The following is a 25,314-nucleotide window of genomic DNA, read 5'->3' on the forward strand; positions in this document are numbered from 1 at the left end:
ATGAACTGCTAGTGCCGGTAAGCAGTGAAATAAGGATTATGACAAACCTGACGCTCAATATTATTTCAGGTTACTACCTATTACATCAAGATTGAGCCTAAATACTTATTACCTCAAGATTGGGCTTACATGTTAGACTAACTGGTTATTTTAAAAATTCCAGTTATCAACAGTTTTAAACAGAGATATTTCAAAGTAGTCCATAGAATACTATGAAAACACAAGTAGCAAGTAACCTCCCAAGTCCTAACTGAGATCATCTTGCTCAGCTAGAATTTAAGTCTGTGGAATTTCCGGTGGAGATGTTTAGAAAAGATTCTTTTTCATCTGGATAGAAGTGGTATGTGGGAGTGAGTTGAAAAGCTGGATTTAGGACTGGTTTGTTAATTTCTTTAGTGGCAGGATTTCAAATGATGAATTGCTGTCTCAGTGTCTGCTTTAGAGGAAACTGGCTAACTTGTGAGAGTTTATATTAAGGCTAAACTAATCCACAGACAATCTACATATCTGCCTGCTAATTTAGGATGGAAATTACACATTTTTCAAGAATGATGCCTTAGTTCAGACCCTGTCATCTCTTGCTCAGACTATGACATGAGCCTCTTAACAGGTCTCCAAATTTCCAGTCCTTTCCCATAGAATTCATTCATTCATTTAGACATTTATAAAACTTTTACTGCACACCAACTAGACGTAAGCCCTGTGTTAGAAACTGGAGACAACAGGATGAGTAAGATAGTTCCCTTCTTTCACTAGTTATAGAAGAAAGACATATAAACTTAGAAAGGAAGGCAATAAATGTGAAGATCTATCATGGGTTCATCATTTTACATACACTGTTTTTTTATTCATTCATACAATAGTGTAATTAGTATTATTATTTCCACTTGACAGGGAAACTGAGAGCTCATTGGCTATGTAACTTGCCTGTGGAAACTGAGAGCTCATTGGCTATGTAACTTGCCTGTGGTATAGCTCACAAGGGACTGAATCATGTTTTATACATAGACCTGTTTCTAAAATCTATGTTCTCTGTGCTAAACCACTGGTTCTCAAAGTTTAAGATATATGGGAATCATTTATTACATGAGCTATAGGAAACTTGGGAAAACACAGATTCTCTGGCCCATCTTCAGAGATTTACTAGGTCTAGCTTGGAAGCCCAAGGATTTTTATTTTTAACAAATGTGTGCTCAATAGAACACACTAAGAAAAGCACTATTGTTCAAAAAATGAACTAAATTAAATTATAACAAAATGATAAGTATTATCATAAAGATATGTACAACGTGGGTAAACAAATCCATAGCCATCAGAGTTAGTTTCTTAAATCACATATCTAATTATGTCAATTTTCTGCTTAAAAGAAGTGATGAATACTCGCTGCCTATAGTTTAAGGTTCAAACTTCATGGCAGAACGTAGTATACCTTTGAGAAAATGTGCCCTAATGACCATTTTCAATCTCCTTATTTCTCCCTTCTCTCTACCAACAGCTACTTCTTGCCTTACTGCATTTCCTTTCCTGAATGCCCCAAGCCACTTCTTGAGTCAAAGTTATCAGGGTGCCTCTGATCCAGACAGTGGCATCATGTACCCATTTGGTACGAATTTATCCATCTCCTCTTCCTCCCACTTGCTATATTTTCGTTGAGTTTAACCTCCACATATGCACATTAAGTGCTGACTGATTAATTCCAGTTTAGTATTGAGTGCACGTGGTGTTTGTTTTTCCATTCTTGCAATACTTCATTTAGAAGAACAGTTTCTAGTTCCATCCAGGTTGTTACAAAGGATATTGAGCTTGCTGGTAGTCTAGTGGCTAGAATTCAACTTTAATCTTTATAATAATCCTATCAAGTAGCTACCAAATGAAGTGACTAAGGCACAAAAAGATTAAGAGATTTTTCTCAAGGCTATATTGCTGCTAGCTGGCAGAGCTAGGATTTGAATTCAGGTGGTACGGCACCATAAGCTCTTAACCACTAACTTACAACTGCCTTTCGTGAAGCAGTGAGTACTCTGAGTTACTGAGCATTCTCAGTACTCAGTACCCTCAGGTAAGGACTCTCTGCTACTTACCCAGGGGCTAATTTAAACCTCATCTCTCTTTAGATTCTTCTGGCCTGCTCTCCTCTCTCTTATAAACTTCCTTACATTCTACTTGTATGTGAACTGTATCTCCCCATTTTCAACCTAACTGTTCTATAATTGGTTCAGGCACTAAAGTTTCATTTTTAGAGTAAGCTGCAAGTTCCTTGAGGGTAGAAATTGTGTAGCATGGTCTGGCCTTGTCACACGGCACATAATGCAAAGAATTTTCTTGGACTGAAATACGGAGCAAGCATTTTACCAACTAAATTATGTTCAGTGGTTAAAGAGACAGAACATGAATGGGTACTGGGAAGTCCATCCAAAGTGGAGAGTCAGGGAGAGGGCAGGTACCTGTAGAAAGTTCCTTTCTTGACAGAAGGCTGTCAGTATGAGAAGCAAACGTAAAAGGACTCTCAAGCGCATGTAGGTTTATTTTCCATGGTTGACCGGCACTGACTTTCAAAGTGAAATCTTACAGTTCAATCTCCTCATAAACAGTAATTAGATACCTATAGCTACATATTCAAACAGATCTTTGGATTAAAACATTGTATAGAAGGTCCCTTCCCAGATAAGAAATTTTTATAAACACTTTAGGTTGCTCATAAACCTGAATCTTTCTATTGCTCTGCATGAATAAACTAGTTCAGGATTACAAAGTGTATGTTCTTTGTCTCAGTTACACTGGAATATTTGCAGTGAACAGACCCCATAATGTATTCTTTATACTTTACATACAGCTTTTCTAGTCTATCTTTTCCTCAGGGTAAATCTTCTACAGCTGCTAAGGTAGTATAAACAAATATATACATGTACATACAAAAGCTTTATGAAAAAGAGAATTTAAGGAAGCATTTTTTAAGTGAAAGTATATATGATAATAATTTTAAAAGGAAAAAGTTATTTAAAACAAAATGCCAGAATTCAAACCATTTGAAAAATCCTCCCCAACCTCTTCATACCTACTAGGTACCCTATTATAAGAGAAACACTTACATTAAGAGAAAATAATCCTAAAAAGAAAAAAATAATAAAAACGACAATGGCCTAACTCTATAAGTGACCAATACCTTATAGGGGTCTGTTTCCTCAACTATAGAATAACAAAGTAATATTAAATGAAGAGTAAAAATAAGGACAACAATAGTGCTTACTAAATATTAATAATGGGGACTATTATATGCCCTACATATATTATTTAATCTCTGAAAAGATTAAATCTTCAACAAGATTAAATAATATATGTAGAGCATGTACTAGTGCCCAATATGAATGAATTTCAGGTAAGTACCATTATCATCCCCATTTTACATAAAGTGTAAATTGACTCAATAGGTCAGAGACCCAGGAATGCATTTTAAACAAGCTCCCAGGTGACCGTGATACCAGTAGTCACTCTACCACTACTACCATTCTATTTTGAGAACTGCCACACCAAGGCTGTAGTCTATATTGTTAAAGATTGTGAAATCTCAACTGCTGTCTGTCAAAGAAGATTATTTTTTCCAATTAGTGTATGACTTTGGAAAGTCATTGAATATTCTATGCTACACTTTACTCATCTATGAAATAGGTATAATAAAAAATTGTCTTATAGAATTTGCAAATGGCCATATGCTTATAATGACAGCTATTATCACAGAAATCCAAAAAGTTATTAAAACAATAAAAATTTTGCTAAAATCCATTTTAAAGACTGTTCTATGAACTGTTTCTTTTTCTTTTTTAAATTTTATTTTCACATGAACTGTAATAGTAAAATGGATCATTTTTAAAGTGTACAGTTTTATGAATTCTAACTCATGTATAGATACACGTAAGTACCATCACATCAGAATAGAATATAGTTCCATCACACACAAAAAAATCCCTTGTAGTCACACTTTCTCCTCAATCCTCTAGCAACCAGAAAGAACTGAGTTCTTCGTCATTACAGTTTTGTCTTTTTAAAAACTTCCTGTAATCCTAGCACTCTGGGAGGCTGAGGCAGATGCATTGCTTGAGCTCTTGGGTTCCAGACCAGCCTGAGCCAGAGCAAGACCCCATCTAAAATCTAAAATAATAAAATAAAAATAAAAATACAAAAAACTGAGAAAAGAGGATTGCTTGAGCCCCAGAGTTGGAGGTTGCTGTGAGCTATGGATGTCGCCATGGCACTCTACCTAGGGTGACAGCTTGAGACTCTGTCTCAAAAAATAAATAAATAAAAATAAAAATAAAACCCTGTCCCCCCAATTCTCAGGGAAGTAGTTGTTTAAAAAAATTTTTTTTCCTGTAATGGAACTGCATGTATGTATAGTACATATAGTATATAACTTCTACAGACAGACATCTTTTAATAAGCTTATTGCCTTTGTGATGTATTCAAGCTATTGTATGTATCAAAAGTTTTTTTTTCTTGCTGAGCGGTATTTCGCTGCATGGACATAACACAGTTTATTTATTCATTCACTCACTGAAGGTGAATTGAGCGATATTAAAGAACATTTGGGTTGTTTCTAGTTTGGGCAATTATGGGTATAGCTTCTATGAACATTCATGTGTAAGTTCTGTGTGAGCTTAAGTTTTCATTTTTCTGGACTAATACCTAGCATTGTACCTACCTGGCATTGTAATTTGTGTTACCTAGCATTGTACCTACCTAGCAGTAGGTTGCAGGGTCATATGCTAAATGTATGTTTTAACTTTATGAAAAACCGTTAAGCTGTTCTTCAGAGCTGCTGAACCATTTTGTATTCCTATCAGCAATGAGTAAGAGTTCCAATTGTTCTCCATCAAGACTTCAATGTTCTCTCTTTTAACTCAAGGGCAATAAGCATCTCTAATTCAGGTTCCCAAAGCTGTGTACGAGCTGTGATGTGTATTTTAGCATACAAGCAGTTTAGTGCTTCAACAATATGACAGTGGGCAGCTGAGAATTCCAAAAGCAAATCCTCTATCCTGTTAGAATAGTTTTCTCTAGTCTGCTAAAGTTTTCTATAAGGATGTTTTCATATATATGTCTATGCATACAAACAAAAATCTCTAGGAACAAAAAATTAGAAGTATAAAGTACCTTTTTTTTTTTTTGGTAAAAAAATAGTCCGCAAAGACAAGTGTTAATATAAAAAAAGAGGAATATATTCCTGCTGTTGAAGTGAAATACATAATCTGAAATTAGAATCTAACTAACCAAGTAGCCCTCACTTAATTACAGTGCATCTCTTTTGACTGATGGTAAATTCACCCAAGCTAGCCAGCTATTGGAAAACTACTGTCTTTTCTACTAGAAGACACTTCTCTGCAAGTGCACCTGCCACAATGTTGCTAATCTTTTGAGTATCAGTTTACAGGAATTTTCCTTGCTGAGGCCTTTCTAACTCTGGTAGGCAGATCCAGCACCTTAACGTACCCATACCTCCATAATGGAATCTGTGTCATTATACTGGAATCCTTTGTATGCTTGTACTGAACTTCTATAGGACTGCATCATTCTTATCTCTACTGATGTTGAGCACAACGTGAGCATACAGGAAGTCCCTAAACAAGTATGCAGGTTTAGTGGCCCAAACAAATTAATGGTTGTTTACTGCTGAACTTCTATATATCATCCTTTAAGACTCAACTGTTTTCTCCTGAAGAAGCCTTCTTTGTGTCTCTCCTGTACATTATACTTACTGAAACTGTTGTGCTTTCATACTGTATTGTAAGTACCTGTTCAATTGGATTACAGGTAATTGAATAGGGTAACTGAAGTCAAGGTAAATTTGTAACTGGAAGAAAAGTGCCAGAAATTTCTCAGGCTTCCCTCTGAGAAGCATAAAAATCAGAGAAAAGTAATTTAGAGAGGTAAGGGAGACTTGTTAAAAATACTAACAGATGCCAATTGTATCTCTCCTTTTGCTATTTTTCTATCCAAATTCTGTGCTTTTTATAGCCAACATGATTTCAATTTCTTTACAGTATTCCTTTGCTCATGCTTTCCCCACATTGTAACACTCTCTCCTCATGTGTCTACACATGTAAATTGCACTGTCCTTTCCAGTTCCAGATCAAATTTTATATCTTTAGATTTCTTCCTGACCATAAAGCTGGTTCCTTCTGAATTCTTTTAGGTCATACAACAAATTTTTGCTAGGGATATTTTTGAAAGTATATGCTTTGGCTTTCCAATTTCATTTAATTTTTTTATTTGTTTTTCAAACAGAGTCTCACTCCATTGCCTGAGCATTGCTCATTGCTCACTGCAACCTCAAACTCCAGGGCTCAAACAGTCTTCCTGCTTCAGCCTCCCCAGTAGCTGAGACTAAAAGCATGTGCTGTCATGCCAAGCTCATTTTTCTTTCTTTTTTTTTTTTAGAGATGGGATTTTGCTATATTTCCCAGACTGGTCTCAAAATTCTTGGTCTCAAGCTAGCCTCCCAGATCAGCCTCCCAGAATGCTTGGATTATGGGTGTGAGCCACCACAATCCATTCTCAGCTCTCCAATGTTAGATGGTAAGTCCCTTAAAGAATAGGACTGTCCATCACACTGTGTTTAAAAATTAATTTATTTTTAACTAACAAAAATGGTATACATTTATCATGTACAATGCTATGTCCTTAGGTATAAATACACTGTAGAATAGCCAAATTGAGCTGAACAGCATATACATAACCTTACATACTTAGCATTTTTTTTGTGGCAGGAACTCGCCCTATTTTTTTAAACTCCCCAGAAACAACCAGTGGTAGTTCTTCAATTTGATAGTAAGCAAATTTGTTTGGCAGGAAACAGGTAATGGTTGAATGCACATGAGAAGGTACTTTTCAGCCCTAAGTTCCCTTTTATAAACATGGCCACATAAGGTCTTGTGGGGAAGAAAAATTCATGAGGGATACAATTGTCTCCAAAGGTGGGGGGGTCTTAGGTTAGTGTAATATGTAAGACATAAATACTTTCTTCTGATTCTTTTTAAAGGAGATGTGTAAAGAGAGAAAATGTTCCAGTTAACATTTCCTTTAGGTGTCTGCAAGTTGATGATATTGGGAATAACTCAACAGCCACTTGAAAAGAAGTCAGAATTTTTAATTTAATTTTTATTTGGAGAACACTAAAATAGCTACTTTTAAAACAATGATACATAAAATAAAATATAATAACTGTATATATTAACCCCCACCAAAAGCCCACTAACATTTCATAACTAGAAAATTAAACCTATTTTGTTAGGCTTTACAGTTACTAAAAACAAAAGTGGACAGGTTGGGCCAGCTATTTAACAATGAATGCTTTTACAATAATAAATGGTGACAGCCCAAATCAAAAAAGAATGCATTGCTAAGATATTATCAATTATGCTCTGTCAGTACGCGGCAGCTCCACCCAGTCTAAGCTTGTCAAAAAGTGTTACTGTAATCCATGAAGACGTCTGCACCTCAGGCAAAAGAGGGAAAAATGTGGAGTGCTGGCTCTGAACAGGTGTGTTGAATTGTAATGCCACTGTTGAATCACAAATCTCTGTACATTAGTTTCATATATGACAATTATTAAATACTCTAAGGTGTCAGGCATGGATGAACTTATCTCTCAGCAGGCACTTTAAGAACAACAAATGTAAATAAAGAGGGTGTGGATATATCTTTTTAACAGTGAGCCTTATTCCATGCGCAAAAATACCTATGAGAACCTTTCTTATTTTACTCAAGCAAATATGGTATTTGGGAATTTGGGAAAGTCTAATCTGGTTTTCAGGTCAGCACACTCTAACTCTACCTAATCTTGAGAAGAGGGCTGATTCAGTTTATCCTATAAATATTTAATATAATCATACCATATATATTTTATCTATATATATAATGCAACTCAGCTTTACAAGGGATAATGATGATTCAAAAGCAAATATGTGTGTATTTTGGCTTTTAGATAGCTGTGTTACCTTAGAAAAATTACTTAACTTCTATAAAATTCAATTTCTTCTTGAATAAAATGGGGGAAATAACTAGCTGTTATGATTATCATAAAAACTAGAAAAGATTACCTAACTAAAGTCTTTTTTTTTTTTTTTTTTTTGTAGAGACAGAGTCTCACTTTATGGCCCTCAGTAGAGTGCCGTGGCATCACACAGCTCACAGCAACCTCCAACTCCTGGGCTTAAGCGATTCTCTTGCCTCAGCCTCCCAAGTAGCTGGGACTACAGGCGCCCGCCACAATGCCCGGCTATTTTTTTTTTTTTTTTTCTTCTCTACTCTTTCTTTTTTTTTTTTTTAAGTTTTTTTTTTTTTTTTTTATTGTTGGGGATTCATTGAGGGTACAATAAGCCAGTTACACTGATTGCAATTGTTAGGTAAAGTCCCTCTTGCAATCATGTCTTGCCCCCATAAAGTGTGACACACACTAAGGCCCCACCCTCCTCCCTCCATCCCTCTTTCTGCTTCCCCCCCCATAACCTTAATTGTCATTAATTGTCCTCATATCAAGATTGAGTACATAGGATTCATGCTTCTCCATTTTTGTGATGCTTTACTAAGAATAATGTCTTCCACTTCTATCCAGGTTAATACGAAGGATGTAAAGTCTCCATTTTTTTTAATGGCTGAATAGTGCCCGGCTATTTTTTGTTTGCAGTTCGGCCGGGGCTGGGTTTGAACCCGTCACCCTCGGTATATGGGGCCGGTGCCCTACTCACTGAGCCACAGGTGCCGCCCCTAACTAAAGTCTCTTAACATGGTGCTTGGCCCTAGCAGACATTTAACACATGCTTAGTCTCTTCTTTTAAGGTACTTCACCCAACTCTTTCCTTACAAGGTGAAAGTTTGGAATTTAATACAGAGTAACAAACTGCTCAAGATTAAAGCTCAGGAAGGTTTTGTCAGTTCTCAGTAATGTCCAGTAAAACACTGACCCTCAAGAATCAACAACTTCTCAAATTATCAGTCCATGGTAATTTCTCACTTCTCTGCACTGAAAAAGACTGATTACTATGTGTATTCTTGTGTTCTTTCTTTTTTATTGTGGTAAAATACACAATACATTATTTTAAACATACAATAAAGTGGCATTAACTATACTCATAATATTGTGCAACTGTCAACACCATCTATTTCCATAACTTTTTTATCACCGAAAAAGAAACTTCCATACTCAATAAACAATAATTCCCCAACCCACCTCTTGGCTTGAGTATCTGGTAAACTCTAATTTACTTTCTGTCTTTATGAATTTGCCTATTCAAGATATTTCCCCACACTAAATTTTTCTATTCAAGAATCATACAATGTTTGTTCTTTTCTGTCTGGTTTCTTTCACTTAGCACAATGTTTTTTCATTCATGTTGTAGCATGTATCAGTACTTTAATCATTTGTTATGGCTGAATAAGGTCTCATTGTATGGATATACCCTATATTATTTATCCATTCATCTGGTGATAGACATTTGGGTTATTTCTACCTTTTGGCGATTGTGAATAATGATACAATGAATATTCATGTACAAATATCTATTTGAGTCCCTGTTTTCAGTTCTTTTGAATTTATACCTAGGAGTGGAATCGCTGGGTCATATGGTTACTCTATACTTTTTGAGAAATGAACAACTTTTTTGCACAGGGGCTGCCATTTTGCATTCTATTCAGCAATGAAGGTTACAAATTTGTCTGTATCCTTGCCGACACTTGCTACTTTCCATTTTTTGGATTATAGTGATCCTGGCGGGTGTGAAGTGGTATCTCATTTGTGATTTTGATTTATATTTCCCTAATGACTACTGATGTTAAGCAGCTTTTCATGTGCTTGTTGGCCATTTGTATATCTTCTTTGAAGGAATGTCTATTCAAATTCTTTCTGAAATGTGAATTGGGTTTTTGGTTTTTAGTTGTTGAAATGTAGGATTTATATATTCTGGATATCAAACACTTATCATATATATATATGACTTGCAAATATTTTCTTCTATGCTCTGGGCTGTTTTTTCACGATGAACACAAGTTTTTAGTTTTGATGACGTCCAATCTATTTCTTCTTTTGTTGTCTGTGGTTTTAGGGTCAGATTTAAGAAATTATTGGCAAATTGAACCTATTCCCTTCTGTTTCCTTCTAAGAGTTTTATAGCTTCAGTTCTTAAATTTAGGTGTTGGATCATTTTGAGTTCATTTGTGTATGTGATGTAAGTTAAGGGGTCAAGTTCACTCTTTTGCATCTGGATATCTAGGTTTCCTAGCACCTTTTGTGGAAAAGACTGTTCCTTCCCCTATTGAATTGTCTTGGCACCCCTGTTGAAAATTAATTGATTGCATATGTGAAGGTTTATTTCTGGCTCTCTATTCTATTTCATTCACTGGTCTAAATGTCTGTCTCACACTGCTTTGATACTGTAGGACAGCAGTTAAGATTTGAAGTCAGGAAGTGTGAATCTTCAAAATTATTCTCTTTCTTGATTATTTTGGCTATTTGGGGGTCCCTTGAAATTCCACATAGATTTTAGTATGAGTTTTTGTATTTATGCATTGAGATTTTGATAGGGAATCTGTACATCACTTTGGGCAACAATCTAAATGTTACTGTGTCTTCCAGTCCATGTACAGGGAGTGTTTTTCCATTTACTTAGGTCTTCTTAATTTCAGTAATATTTTGTAATTTTCAGTATAAAAAGGCGTGGGCCTCTTTGGTAAAATTTATTCCTAAGTATTTTATTCTTCTTAATTTTATTATAAATAGAATTGTTTTCTTACTTTCCTTTTCAGATTCTTTACTGCTAGTGTATAGAAATACAACTGAGTTTTTTTTTTGAGATAGGGTTTTCATCTATTGCCCAGGTTACGGCGTAATGGCATCATCATAGCTCACTGCAGCCATAAGCTTCTGGGCTCAAGCAAATCTCAGAACTCAACCTCCTGAGTAGCTGGAATACTAGTGTGTGGTACTACAGCTGGCTAATTATTAATTTTTTCTTTTTTTTTTTATTGTAGAGATAGTGTGTCTTGTTACATTGCTTAGGCTGATCTCAAACTCCTGGCCTCAAGTGATGCTCCCTCCTTGACCTCCCAAAATGCTAGAATTATAGGTGTGAACTACCATGTGTGGTCCAGAAATATGACTAATTTTTATATATTGATATCATATCCTGCAACTTTGCTGAATGTGTCTATTAGTGCTAACAGATTTTTGGTGTGGAATCATTTAGGCTTTCTACACATGTCAGCAAACAAATAGTTCTATTTCTTCGTTTCCAATTTGGATGCTTATGTTTCTTTTTCTGGCCTAAATGTTCTAGCTAGAAGTTACAGTACTATGTTGAACAGCAGTGGTTGAACTACGGTACTAAGTAGACATCCTTGTCTTTTTCCTGGTCTAAGGGAAAAGCTTTTGGTGATTCACTATTGAGTATGATGTCAACATTGGGTTTTTCATGAAAGGCTTTTATTATGTTGAGGAAGTTCCCTTCTATTCATAGTCTATTGTTTGTTTTTATCAATTTTTTTTGATACATGCATAATTTTTCAGGCTGCTCTTTTATCTTAATTTGTGTTTCTTATAATTCATTAGTAAAGAAATCGACTTTTTTTTTTTTGAGAGAGAGTCTCACTTTGTCACTCTTGGTAGAGTGCTGTGGCATCTTACCTCACAACAACCTTAAACTCTTGTTTTGTTTATTTTTTGTAGAGACAGAGTCTCACTGTATTGCCCTTGGGTAGAGTGCCGTGGTGTCACATGGCTCACAGCAACCTCTAACTCTTGGTGATTCTCTTGCCTCAGCCTCTCGAGCAGCTGGGACTACAGGCGCCCGCCACAACGCCCGGCTATTTTTTTGTTGCAGTTTGGCCGGGGCTGGGTTTGAACCCGCCACCCTCGGCATATGGGGCCGGCGCCCTACTCACTGAGCCACAGGCGCCGCCTTGTTTTTTTTTTTTTAAGAACATCTAATGGTTTTATTTTTTATTTATTAATTTTTTTTGCAGTTTAGCTGGGGCCGGGTTCAAACCTACCACCCTAGGTATGTGGGGTCGGTGCCCAAGTGATTCTCTTGTCTCAGCCTCCCAAGTAGCTGGGTTTATAGGTGCCGGCCACAACACCCAGCTATTTTTAGAGACGTGGTCTCACTTTGGCTCAGGTTAGTCTTGAACTCATGAGCTCAGGCAATCCACCCACCTCGGCCTCTCAAGAGTGCTAGGATTACAGGCATGAGTCACTATGCCCAGACAAGAAATTGACTTTAATGCTGAGCACATGATACTGGCCCCAGAGTGAACCAGAAATTTTAAGAAAGTTCCTAAGGTCATAAATTTTAGATAAAACAATATTTAAATAATAATAGCTTATTATCAGTTTGAAGGTAATTGATAGTTTGTGGTATTTCAGAAAGGTTATTTATATTTAGTTTGATGACTCCTTTTTTGACCAGTGGGTTACCTTTTATATCCTGTTTCTTTCTTTATTTCTAGTAAGTTAGAAAGTCCCAATAAGATATTATTAACAATGAAAGCAAAAGCTTGTTGACTCTTCTAGTTGTATCTGGCTATCTGCATCAATCAAAGACTCAAATGGAGAGATCTCTTACAAAATGCTACCGCAAAGTTTGTCCATTAGCTTATCACCCTCAAAAGGTGAAAGGTGGACTGTTTAACCTTAGAAAATGGTGGTGTGTAGATTGTTGCAAATTGCTTCTTTGGTTGCTCTTACTCTAGAAAGTATTTCTCAATGTGCTGTTGCAGCTTTGTTTGGGAACTTAAGGTATCCTCCATTATATACCATTGATTTATTTCACTGAAGAATAAAGAAAATTATCAAGTTTTTAAGAAATAATCGAAGTCTTGATGCTGAAATCTATGTACACCATAGTTCCTTTTATCTTAAGAAATCTTTGTATTTTATTCTCAAAATTTAAAACTGGTATTTTTAGCCCTATAATAATAGGTTTCAGATATTCAAGAATATACTGAAAGATAAAATTTGAAAAAGTCCTGTGCATTTTTACCATTATGATTTGTTATGAAAAGTTATTATCTCATGCGTCATTACAAAAGCTAATGCTCACACCTTTCTCTTAGATCAGAGGACCTCAAACTTTAGTGTGTATCAGAATCACCTGGAGGGCTTACTAAGCCACAGATTGCTTGGTCCTACCTTGTAATTATGATTCAGCATGTCTGGGGTGTGGCCCAAGAACTGCATTTCTAACAGATTCCCAGGTGATGCTTTGAGGCCACTGCCTCTGATAACCAGTATTCTTCTTTGAGGAGAAGGAACATCTTAGATTGCCTTACTATTATTCTAAACAGTCTACTAGAAAGAAATATGAAACTGTGATGGTATTAGCAATTTTCATTATTTTCTTCACTATCTTATCAAGATTTGAGGGATACATTAATTACTAATGTTCATTTTAGTAAAGCAGTGTGTAGACTGACATTCAGATGTAATCTTTTTCATTTGAAAAGCTGTGATGTTCCTTTGAACTTAAACTGTTTTTGTTAACAGCTTCACTAAGTTGTAATTCATATACATGTATTATACAATTCACTTACTTAAAATGTAAAATGCAATTTTTAAAATAGTCACAGATATTTGATACTATTACCACGGTCAATTTTAGAACACTTTCATCATGTGAAAAAGAAACTGCATATGGTCTATGAACCACCTTCATGTACCCTCCACCCTACCCACCCACCCACTACCACTACCAAAGCCCTAAGCAATCTACTTTCCATCTCAATAGATTTCCCTATTTTGAACATTCATATGAATAGAATCATATAATATGTGGCCTTTTGTGACTGGCTTATTCACTTAGCATAATGTTTTTAAGATTCACCCATAATGTAGCATGTATTAGAACTTCATTCCTTTTCATGGACAAATACTATCCTATTATATGTATACGCCACATTTTGCCTGCCCATTTTTCCATTGATGGACATTTGAATTGTTTTGGGTTTTGGCTATTAATGAATAACGCTGCTATGAACATACATATTTTTGCATGGACATACGTTTTTATTTCTGATGGGTATACATGTATATCTGGTAGAATTGCTGGATCATATGGTATCTCTATATTTAATCAACTGAACAGCTGCCAGACTGTTTTTCAAAGCTATTGCACCATTTTATGTTTCCACTTACAGTTTATGAGGATTTAGATTTCTTCAAGTCCTTACCAACACTGGTTGTTATCTGACCTTTCAAGTCTATACATTGTAGTGTGTGTGAAGTAGTATCTCACTGTGGGTTTTGATTTACATTTGCCTGATTAGTAATGATGTTGAGCTCCTTTTCATGTGCTATTGCCATTTGTATACCTTCCTGTTTTTACTGGGGTAATTTATCTTTTGTTATTGAGTTGTTAGAGTTCTTTATATATTCTACATACTTAAGTCTATGCTAATGTTGAACTTCAGTTGACTCCTGAGCAACACATATTTGAAATGAATGGGTCCATTAATAGCAAATTATTTTCAGTAAAAGTTACACAGAGTATGCCTGCCTCTTTTGTCTCCCCTTCTACTTCCTCCACCTCCTCTCTATCTGCCATCTCTAAGACAGCAGCCCCACCTCTTCCTCCTCTTCAGTCTACCCTGCATGAAGATGACAAGGGTGAAGACCTTTATATATTTTCTCTTCCTTATGATTTTCTTAATAATGTTTTTCTTTCTGCTTTATTATAAGAACACCACATATATATAACACATAAAATGTGTTATCACTTTTCATGTTATTGATAAGGCTTCCAGTCAACAGTTGGCTATTAGTAGTTATGTCTTGTGGGAATCAAAAGTTTTACTTGGATTTTCCAACCCCCTTACCCCCATGTTGTTCAAGGGCCAACTGTACTGGTAACTGTTATACTTAGTTTACAGGATTTATTAAATTATATTCATTATTACTTTTATGATTCAATGAGTCATAGTTGAGCCATGATCAAGCTAGGGGAACTAAGAACATAACTAATTTAAATAGGGAGAAAAGAATATAAATTTACCAACATATGAATGACCTGAAACTCAGATGCAAGTCAAAATACTCCCATTAAATGAATGTTTTATTTGTCAAGACAAAATAACCAATGAAATCCTTGTTATCCATCATCAGTCTAATAAATTTTGTAACAGACATGATGAATTAAATGCACTTGGAGGAATATTGTAATTTATCTTACATTTCAAAATGTAAAATAAACATGAACCAAATTTACCCACTGCTTGTTCATTGTAAGTGCCTGGGAACCGTGGTGGGTAGTTGGGTATTCCAGTAGTTCAAGAATCACACTGAGAAATACTGTCTCAGAGACTAGAAGTATTATTGGCATGAGCAGGAACCTGAAGAGTGGCATTATTATTTTTTTTTTTGTAGAGACAGGGTCTCACTTTATGGCCCTCGGTAGAGTGCCGTGGCCTCACATAGCTCACAGCAACCTCCAACTCCTGGGCTTAAGCGATTCTTTTGCCTCAGCCTCCCGAGTAGCTGGGACTACAGGCGCCTGCCACAACGCCTGGCTATTTTTTGGTTGCTGTTTGGCCGGGGCCGGGTTTGAACCCGTCACCCTCGGTATATGGGGCAGGCGCCTTACCAACTGAGCCAAAGGCGCCGCCCTGAAGAGTGGCATTATTATCTACATTCTTATCTGTTCTACCTGCCTTGTGGCTTTTACTGGGAAAAGGCAAGAGCCCCTCTGAATGCTCCTGCACCATAGTGACAAACTGCCTGCACAGTGTATCTGGCCCACCCTGGCTAAGTGCTCCTTGTGCTTCATCAGCCCAATCATTTGACAGACTTCATTGGAATTTTTGGGTTGTAAGCCCAAAGACCTTTCCTTATAGCTATGTTCTTAGTGCTCCATATAGTGTCTGGTGTACAGTAAAAACTCGATAAATATTTATGAAATGAATATATAAATCAGGAAGAGATAAATTATGAGCATCTGTGATCTGGGTCTAACGATGGAGAAAAATCACTGGATAAAGAATCGGTTTTCTGAACAAAGAGCAACTGCCTATAGAATGCAATCTATGGTATACCCAGCTTTCCATTTAGTGTGTCATTAACACTAAACACTGTTTTTTCCTCAACATTACTTCTGAATATTAGATCTTCTATAACTTTTGCATTTTCAGTGGACTTCTGATATTTAAAAATACTGCATTTGGGGTTTGTTTTGTATCTCACATATAAATTTATGTGCAGCAACATTAGGGAAAACTCTCTTAACATAACTACTGACCAACGCTAGCTTCTGGAAGTGGTTTATATACATAAATTTTAAAAGAATAAAAGTAAAAGATCTTTTTAAAGGTTGGCCTGTTTAGTCAGTTTTGTTTTTAGTTTTTGTACAAAGAGATTGTTTTGGTTCTATGTCTTGTGATAAGTTATTCCTGCTTAGGAAAAAAAAACAAAAACAAAACCAACCAGAACCAAAAGCCAGAACCTGTATCCTGTTTGTCATTGTTAGCTCAGCAAAGAGAATAGGTTTAACAGTAAGTGAGATTTTAAAAGAGGAAAGGAAAAGGGAGTGAATTGCTAAAAACACTAAGGGTAAGAAAAAGCTTGGAGAAAGATACACATTCTATGTAATAAACTATAAAGCCAGCAATTAATTTCCTACAGCAACAAAAAAGCTGCCAGAGACTAATAAGCATACCCTGCCTATGCTGTGGCAATGCTACCTTTAAGTCCCAAATCAGAACCCTTAAATTAAGCCTAGACTGTTCTGCTGGCATATTTTGCCTATGTATTCTTTGAATTACCAAAGAAATGAGAATGATGTAAACTGCCCTTGAAATCTGCCCTAATCTCCAAATGGATTTTGACAATTACTGAGCTATTGCTCAGATATAATCAATCAGAAAGGTTAGCCTGGAAGGGAGTAATTCTTGTATCAGGATAAAGAATTACAAATAAATTCATGTTAAATGAATAAATGAATTAATGAAACAAGGAACAGATCAAGAACTAAGTATCACAAACTCTTGATTATGAGAGGTTTCAGGAAAAAATAGTGCATATAAAAAATTAAGTGCATATAAAAATCAATCCATTTACATGTTAGAAAGCATCTATTCTATTATGTGGAAACAGGCTTTAAGCAAAAATAGATCCTAAATGTGGCCCTTGTCATGCAGTGATTCTTATTATCTTTCTCATTCTCTTTTTACAAATAGCCCCTCATTAAAAAAAAATTTCTCTGTCCCAAGGACCTAATCCAGTGATATGTACTTGTTAGAAGCTCAAATAAACATTTATAAAACCTAACTAACGATATTAATGAAAATATCTAAAAAAGAAGCTATAGGCAGTTCTGTCAAAAACAGAGGCTCATGTAATACAGGTATCCTGGTTAGAGACAGAGCAAACAGTGATACAAAGTTTAATCCACTGTGGGCCATTAAAGAATGATGCAGAGTATGACTATGGGTCAAGGCTCTGGTTTGTTAAATAAAAGCTTTATACATAGGTATCACTGGTTGCACTAATATAATGGAATTACTGAAGTGATAGAAAAAAGTTAAGGTTAAAGAAATTCAACCTAGGAAGCCACTCTTCAAACGCATTTATTAATTTGATTTTAATTGCAAGCTAAAGATGAAGACTTATCCTAATTTTTTTAAAAAGAGAGGCAAATTCACAATTAAAAGGGACAGTGTTTCTTGTCACATATTCATCCTTATAATCTATGTATAGTCCAAAAGAAGTTTTTAAACTTAGAAAAGGTTTTCTTAGGAATTTTATTTATGACTTGAGTAATAACTTTCATTAAGACACTCTAAAGACAAAGAGAAATCCTTACCTCTTACAGTTAAATTTCAATAAAAATTTCAATTATATGGAGCCTTGTATTTTTCCTATAACCTTCATATTAAATTTTGTGCTCAGTATTAAAGGAATTAAAGTCAATTTTTTACCAATGAATTATAGAGAATATAAATTAAGATGAAAGAATAAACTGGGAATATGCATGCAAATACTGTACATTCATATATAATTATACAGCATAATCTGTAAGTCTGGTACTAATGAGACTCAGATTTAAATGGCTGAAGAATATGTTTAGGGAATTATTATCAATTGATGTCCCTGTTCCAGGATAAATGTAATCTTGAATGGGAACCTATCTATTACTACAAATTCCTAAGTACACTATTTCATTATTTCAAAATGTCACTGTCAATTTACAGAGTAACATATAAACATCTTTCTACTCTATATCCAACTGCCTTTCTTGTCGAGTAAATGAAACACTATTAAGAAAAATTATAGAGTCAACATTTTTACAGCAATAAAAGAAACCCAATGAGCATTAAAATTCTAAACTAGTTATACTACTCCAAATTTTCCTATTTGTTAAGGTGGATACACTAAGTTTTATACTATTGTAATCAAATATTGTTTTTTCAAGTTACCTTACTTTATGTAAATTCTTCTAACCATTCTCTTAGTTATTTAACAAACATTTATGGAGTGCTGACTTTGTCCTAAGTACACTGTTAGGGGAAAGAGTTACAAACATGAGCATGACTCTTGCTCTTAACAAACAACTAATGGAAGACAGAGATAATAAAGTAAAACATAAATAGTTCAGGGTTATGTTAAAATTGTTTACAAGTTTCAAACTTGCAATAATTAAAGAATACACTATGGAAAATACTTACTATACAGGAAGTCCCCGAGTTACAAACATCCGACTGACATATAAGTTGTACTTACAAACAGAGGCTATTATAGGTAAATGTATCTGTTCCAACTTACATATAAATTCTTTTTTTTTTTTTTATTAAATCATAGCTGTGTACATTAATATGATCGTGGGGCACCATACACTTAGTTCACAGACAGTTTGACACATTTTCATCACACTAGTTAACATAGCTTTCCTGGCATTTTCTTAGTTATTTTGCTAAGAAATTTACATTCCACATTTGCTAAGTTTCACATATACCCTTGTAAGATGCACCGCAGGTATAATCCACATATAAATTCAATTTAAGAACAAATCTCAGAACCTATCTTGTTTGTAACGTGGAGACTGCATATACTCAGAAGCTTTTCATCACTGCTCAAAATAAAATTCTCCCTTAATTGTTCCACAGAAATCTTTTTTAAAAAAATAAAAAACAAATAAGAGGGATGGATACAGTGGCTCACACTGTAATCCTACCACTCTGAGAGTTTGAGGCAGGTGGATCACCTGAGCTCATGAGTTCAAGACCACTCTGAGCAAGAGTGAAACACCATCTTTACTAAAAATAGAAAAACCAGTCAAGTGTCTATAGTCCCAGCTACTCAGGAGGCTGAGGTCAGAGGATTTCTTGAGCTCAACAGTCTGAGGTTACTAAGAGCTATGATGATACCACAGCACTCTACCCAGGGCAACAGAGTAAGACTTTGTTTCAAAAAAAAAAAAAAATTGACTTGGTGCTCATACCTCAGTGGTTAGGGTGCCGGCCACATACATCAGGGCTGGTGGGTTCAAACCCAGCCCAAGCCTGTTAAACAACAACAACTAAAATAGCCAGGAGTTGTGGTGGGCACCTGTAGTCCCCGCTACTTGGGAGGCTGAGGCAAGAGAATTGCTTAAGCCCAAGAGTTTGAGGTTGCTGTGAGCTGTGATGCCATAGCACTCTACTGATGGCAACATAGTAAGACTCTGTCTCAAAAAAAAAATTAAAAACAATAATTTTACAAATATCTATAAACCCAAATTAATAAATGCTTATCTTAAGGTTATTTTCCAAATCCAGAAGTTTCTAGATTGGTCAAGTACTAATGAATACTTCAAATTATTATTTATAATAATCTATGTGACCTTGGACAATTTACTTAACATTGATCCTCAATTTTCTCATCTGAAAAGTGGACATAATCATACCAACCTGTGCTAGATTACGTTCCATTTACCCTTCAAGATCCATGCCTTATCTAGCTTTCTGCCCAGGGAGGTTTTCCTGGCTTCTAGTTTCTGATTGGGTTAGGTCAATAGGAGATACTAGCAGGAGATTACAGGTACAGAAAGAAAGTGAAGCTGTTCTCTGGTTTCTTCCCTACCAGGTCACCAAGGTTGGCTATATCCCTCCATCAAAAACAAGGCTGACAAACAAGTTGTACTTACAAACCGAGGCTATGCTGCTTCCACACAGCACCTCCTAACCTTTCAGGACTAGATATGGTAATGGCTCCCTTTAGCCTTGGGATCTGTATTATCCCTTGTTGATTTCTATGAATCCTGTCCACATCTTTATACATGGTCCCCTTTTTAAACTCTTCTCAAATAAGTATTTGAAAGTGTCATCTGTGTCCTGTCAGGACTCTAATGCACACACGACCTCATGGGTTATTTTGAGGCTCACATGAGAAGATGATACATGTAAAGTGCTCAGTATGGTGCCAAGCACATTATAAATACGCAATATGCTTTAAACACTATTTATACTGTTGTCACTATTTTATGTGAGATTCTATGCTTATGCTATCTATAACATCTGAATATGTTTGGGAGATTGAGAAATTTAGAATTCTGGAGATCATTTAGTAATTCTCACAGTACTGCAAAAATATATTGAAATGTAAAATGTGTTTATGACTAATCAATTTAATATTTAAAAAGAGTAAGAGGATCTTAAAAGTGAGTGATAAAATCCATATAGTAGATAGGATTTTCTGGTCTATAATTTCTTCTATAAACACACTTCAAACTGATTTCTTGTAAATTAATCTCCTTTCACCACCCCAAATCTAGCAAAGTACAAATAGTCCATAAATTTAAACAAATTGTTGGGTCTTGAAAGTCATGAAAAGAACAGACCAAAAGGTAAACTCAATGGTATAACAGACCTTGATAAAACCAGAAATGCATCTTAGTCCTCCTTATTTATCAATCACAACATCATTTAACAAATCACCTCATTAAAACCTGCTTAACTTTTTACCTTACCTCATCCTTTATATCTTCCTGTTGTTGGGCTGTGAAGATCTCCATTGCAGCCATGAGTCTCATCATTAACTCATCCACTGTTGTGTTACCTAACACCAAATGGAGATTGACAAACTTTACTTTAAATAAACGTTTTATATATATTTTCACAATATTAAAGTTATTAAGAAATGGAAAGTCGTCCTAGAATTACTTAGAAAGGAATAACTATACCCTAAAAAATTACAGCTAAATTACTTTTGCATTTTCATTGAAATGTTTTGTATGTTCAATAAGAAAGAGTAAGTAAGGCTGGGCAGGGTAGCTTACACCTGTAATCCTAGCACTCTAGGATTGCCAGCTCAGGCAATCCAGATTGATCTCTGAGGTTAAGAGATCAGCCTGAGCAAGAGCAAAACCCTGTGTTTAAAAATAGCCGGGCATTGTGGTGGGCGCCTGTAGTCCCAGCTACTCAGAAGGCTGAGGCTGGAGAATGGCTTGAACCCAAGAGTTTGAGGTTGCTGTGAACTGTGATGCTGCACTATTCTATACAGGGCAACAAAGTGAGACTCTGTTTCAAAAAAATAAAAGGAAGGAAGGAGGGAGGGAGGCAGGCAGGTTGGCTAAGTAGTATATTGGCAAGGGAAATTTCAGAATAGTTAGATTTGAGGGAGAAGTCTCTTAATAAGAGAGATTTTTAGTACTATAAAGAAGAACATCCAAGTCATGAGCTGCAAAAGTACTTTCCGAATATGAAAACATATCCATTTAATAACACTTCCAACAACTGTTTATATGTCAACGAATAGCACTTTACCTATACTATGTCATTCTACCTGTGCAAGTCTATGAAGGGGTCATTATCATTTTGATTTTTTTTTTTTTTTTTTGCAGTTTTTGGCCAGGGCTGGGTTTGAACCTGCCACTCTTTTGAGCCACAGAAGCCACCCTATCATTTTGATTTTAAAGAGAAGGCAGAGGAGCCTTACAGAGCTCAGTTAACTTGCTCAACCAAAGTCAAGTCAGTAAAAAGGCAGGGCCAGAATTTGAAATCAGAGGAGGCTCACTCTCAAAGCCTATCCTCTTAGCCACCTCAGTATACTGCTTTAACTTAGAATTACCTCCTATCACTAAAAATTCTCTGGCTCACAGTAATTCAATTTATGAAAAAAATTGATTTCTCTTTTGGCTCAATTTATATTTTTCCCTTTCACCTGCTTTCAAATGACTGTATTATAATCTTTATAAAGGGACTATTTTTCTTAATATAATTTTATTCTCTGCTCAAGTCCATAACATATAGCACATATATGCCATTTCCTAAATGCATTAATTCCTTGTTAATTGCTTTGGATGTATTACAAGAAAGAAATTCACAAGGATATATAAATATATGACAATTCTTCTCTTCTTTCAAACCTATAGGCAGAAAGTTAGTTTTTTTCCAGGGCTTGAAAAGACATCTTCTTGTCCTATTAATGAAATAAATGGCCACCAATGGGACAATAAAGAGCAAGCATCCTTGATGGTGTTTTTCCATCAGGCCTGACTACCATTATCTTTCAAAGGCCCTTTTCCTAGTTTTCCTTATGGCTGTTGGTGGCATGGGGTTAAGGAACATCTGTGCCTTAGAAAAATAAATGATCTAATTTTGTTCACATCAGCACTAGTCTCTCAATAAACGATCTACAGGACAAATTTTACCTTATCACCAAGAAAATGAAACTTCTTTTATAGTCAGCATAACAACCCTAGTTCCCCTACTTACAAGCTATCTAACCGAGTACCTATAAATTGTCTAGCACATGACAAAGGCTTTGATAAACATTTGTTTGATAAACAAATGGATAAGTGAATGAGTAAATCACTCTAAAGATCAATTTCCTTATTTTAAAAATGGAGATAATACTTGTTCTGTAGTATTCTTAGGAGGAGTAGAAATAATGTAAAGCCCCTGTACATAGTACAAACAAAATTACTGGTAGATATATAGACTCTTACTCTGTCGTCCTGGGTAGAGTGCCGTGGCATTATCGTAGCTTACACCAACCTCAAACTACTGGGTTCAAGCGATGATCTTGACTTAGCCTCCCAAGTACCTAGGACTATAGGTGCCCGTCACTGTGCCTGGCTAGTTTTTTTCTATTTTTAGCAGAGATGGGGTCTTGCTCTTGCTCAGGTTGGTCTCGAACTCCTGAGCTAAAGTAATCCACCCGCCTTGGCCTATCAGAAAGCTAGGATTATAGGCGTTGGCCACCGCGCTCAGCCTAGTCATTATTATTAATAGATATGACAGATGGCAAAAAGTTGAAGAGCACCTTCAATGTACATTTTATTATTAGGTAATTCTTAGGTTTCCATAGCTCATTCGCAAACTATAGTAATTAAGACTCAAAGCATGAGAAATAAATATTAATACTTTATGGAGTATACTGAAATCAGGAGTGGGAAAATACTACAAACATAGCCGTATAGGTGAATACAGATTGGCCATGAATTTTCAGGCTTACGCCACTGCTTATCAGCAACACTTCACACCTAAATGTAAGGCATCACTACCAAATTGGACTTGCAGTACTTTATTATGTCTAAGTCCTTCATGACCTAATACAGATAAAAGGTACCAGTAAATGCAGTTTAGGGTAAACTTATTCTTTACAACTGATTACAGAGGTTCTCAAACTTTTTGATGTCAGGATCCCTCTACATTCTTAAAAACCACTGAGATCTCCAAAGAACTTCTGTTTATGTGAGCTACAGTTATGAACATTTATTGTATTAGAAATTAAAATTGAAATATTTAAAACAAATTTATCAATACATTTAAAAATAACAATAATAAAATGATTACATGTTAATATAAATATTACATTTTTTACTAAAAATGATTATTTTCCAAAAGAAAAAGTTTAGTGAAAAGAGTGGCATTTTAGTAACATTTCTACAAATATTTATGATGTCTGGCTTAATGGAAAACAACTGTATTCTCATAACTACTTCTGTACTAACCTAGTTACATGTTGTAGTGGTTGAAATTTATGAAGAAAATCTGGCCTTACAAAGATACATAGTTTGAAAATGAGAAATATTTGGATAGATGATTGTGGATATTCTTCTTTGATATTATACTCAAGCTGACAAGTGAAAGTTTCTTCAAGTTAGGTACACTGAAACTGTATCAATGTACTTTGTTAATTAAAATCCATTGCCCTATGAATGGATCTTTTACCTGTTAATTTTATGACATTATATACTGGTCATTTAGAAAACAAAGAGTCACTGAGTTATGCATTTCTTCTGAATATTGACACACTTCATTTTATGATTAAAAAATCACATTGTTAATATCGCCATGGACATCATCAAAAAAGTATTTCAACTGTCAATCTTAAGGTGCAGGATGAAAATTTTTGCTTGAAAATTCAAATTTTATCAATGACAACATAAATTGTCAGTTCTTTTACTTAAAAGTGACAGATCGACTTTGTTCATTTTGGAGAAAATGTCCGCTAAATACCCAGGCAACATAAACTTAGTTTGCCTGTCAATCTTATTTTCAAGTAAAAATGATTTGTTTAAAGAAAAGAAAAAAAGCAAAAAGTTTAGCTCAAGCAACCACACCAGGGCACTTAGGACAAGCATTGTATTTTCATATAGGGCAGAAGTGCTTTATCCATCCCTCCCATTGCATCACATCAACTATTAAAAGGGTTAAAATTTAATAAAAGTAATTATTTTTATTGCTTCATCATAAATGGCCAAGACATTTGTAAATGGCTCTTTTCTCTTTTAGCTTCAAGTAAATGGCAGCGAAGAATATGATAGCCTTGATTTGTGCTAAGGTACCAACAGTTTTACAAACTATTGCTTTTGATCCACTAGTGCAAATGAATGTAAATACAGTAAAAAAAAGGCAATTAAAAAAAAAGTCTTAATATAATTATGAAAATAATCCCCTGAAAGGGTCTAGAGACTTCTGGAGTCCATGGACTGTACTTTGAGAACCTCTAGCTACTGCAATACTGCTTCTGACAGGGAAAGCAGGAATGAAGTATTATCTTCATTATTCATTGACCCTATGCAAATTAGTTCCCCCTATAGGTCTTTTTTAAAACAATGTTCATGAAACCGAATGCTCTAGTTTTAGGGAAAAGATAAAATCCCAGAGGTCTGGTTTTGTTTGGGTTTTAAAGGTACTGCATTTTACACATTTCCCCTCCTCCATCAGACCAAAATGGGAACAAAAATTAAACATCCCAGACACAGCTGTATCTTGGGGCACTTGAAAACCCTTTTCCCAGTGGCATAGAGAAGATACATTGTTTTCAATTTACTAGGTACACTAATTCTTGGAGTGCAT

At 35.3% G+C, this 25,314-nt stretch overlaps 1 protein-coding gene across 3 annotated transcripts in view; it reads right to left on the reverse strand.

The window, feature by feature from the left end:
* The window catches only part of FAF1 (Fas associated factor 1), a 498,736-nt gene that overhangs the window by 65,799 nt on the left and 407,623 nt on the right, over positions 1-25,314 (reverse strand). For all 3 annotated transcript variants that reach the window (XM_053575767.1, XM_053575768.1, XM_053575766.1), the window contains one exon: positions 20,976-21,064. In XM_053575767.1, the coding sequence (XP_053431742.1) occupies positions 20,976-21,064 (89 nt within the window). The remainder of the gene's footprint in view (positions 1-20,975; positions 21,065-25,314) is intronic.

The sequence above is a fragment of the Nycticebus coucang genome, chromosome 22 (assembly GCF_027406575.1).
Source record: "Nycticebus coucang isolate mNycCou1 chromosome 22, mNycCou1.pri, whole genome shotgun sequence".
Lineage (NCBI taxonomy): Eukaryota > Metazoa > Chordata > Mammalia > Primates > Lorisidae > Nycticebus > Nycticebus coucang.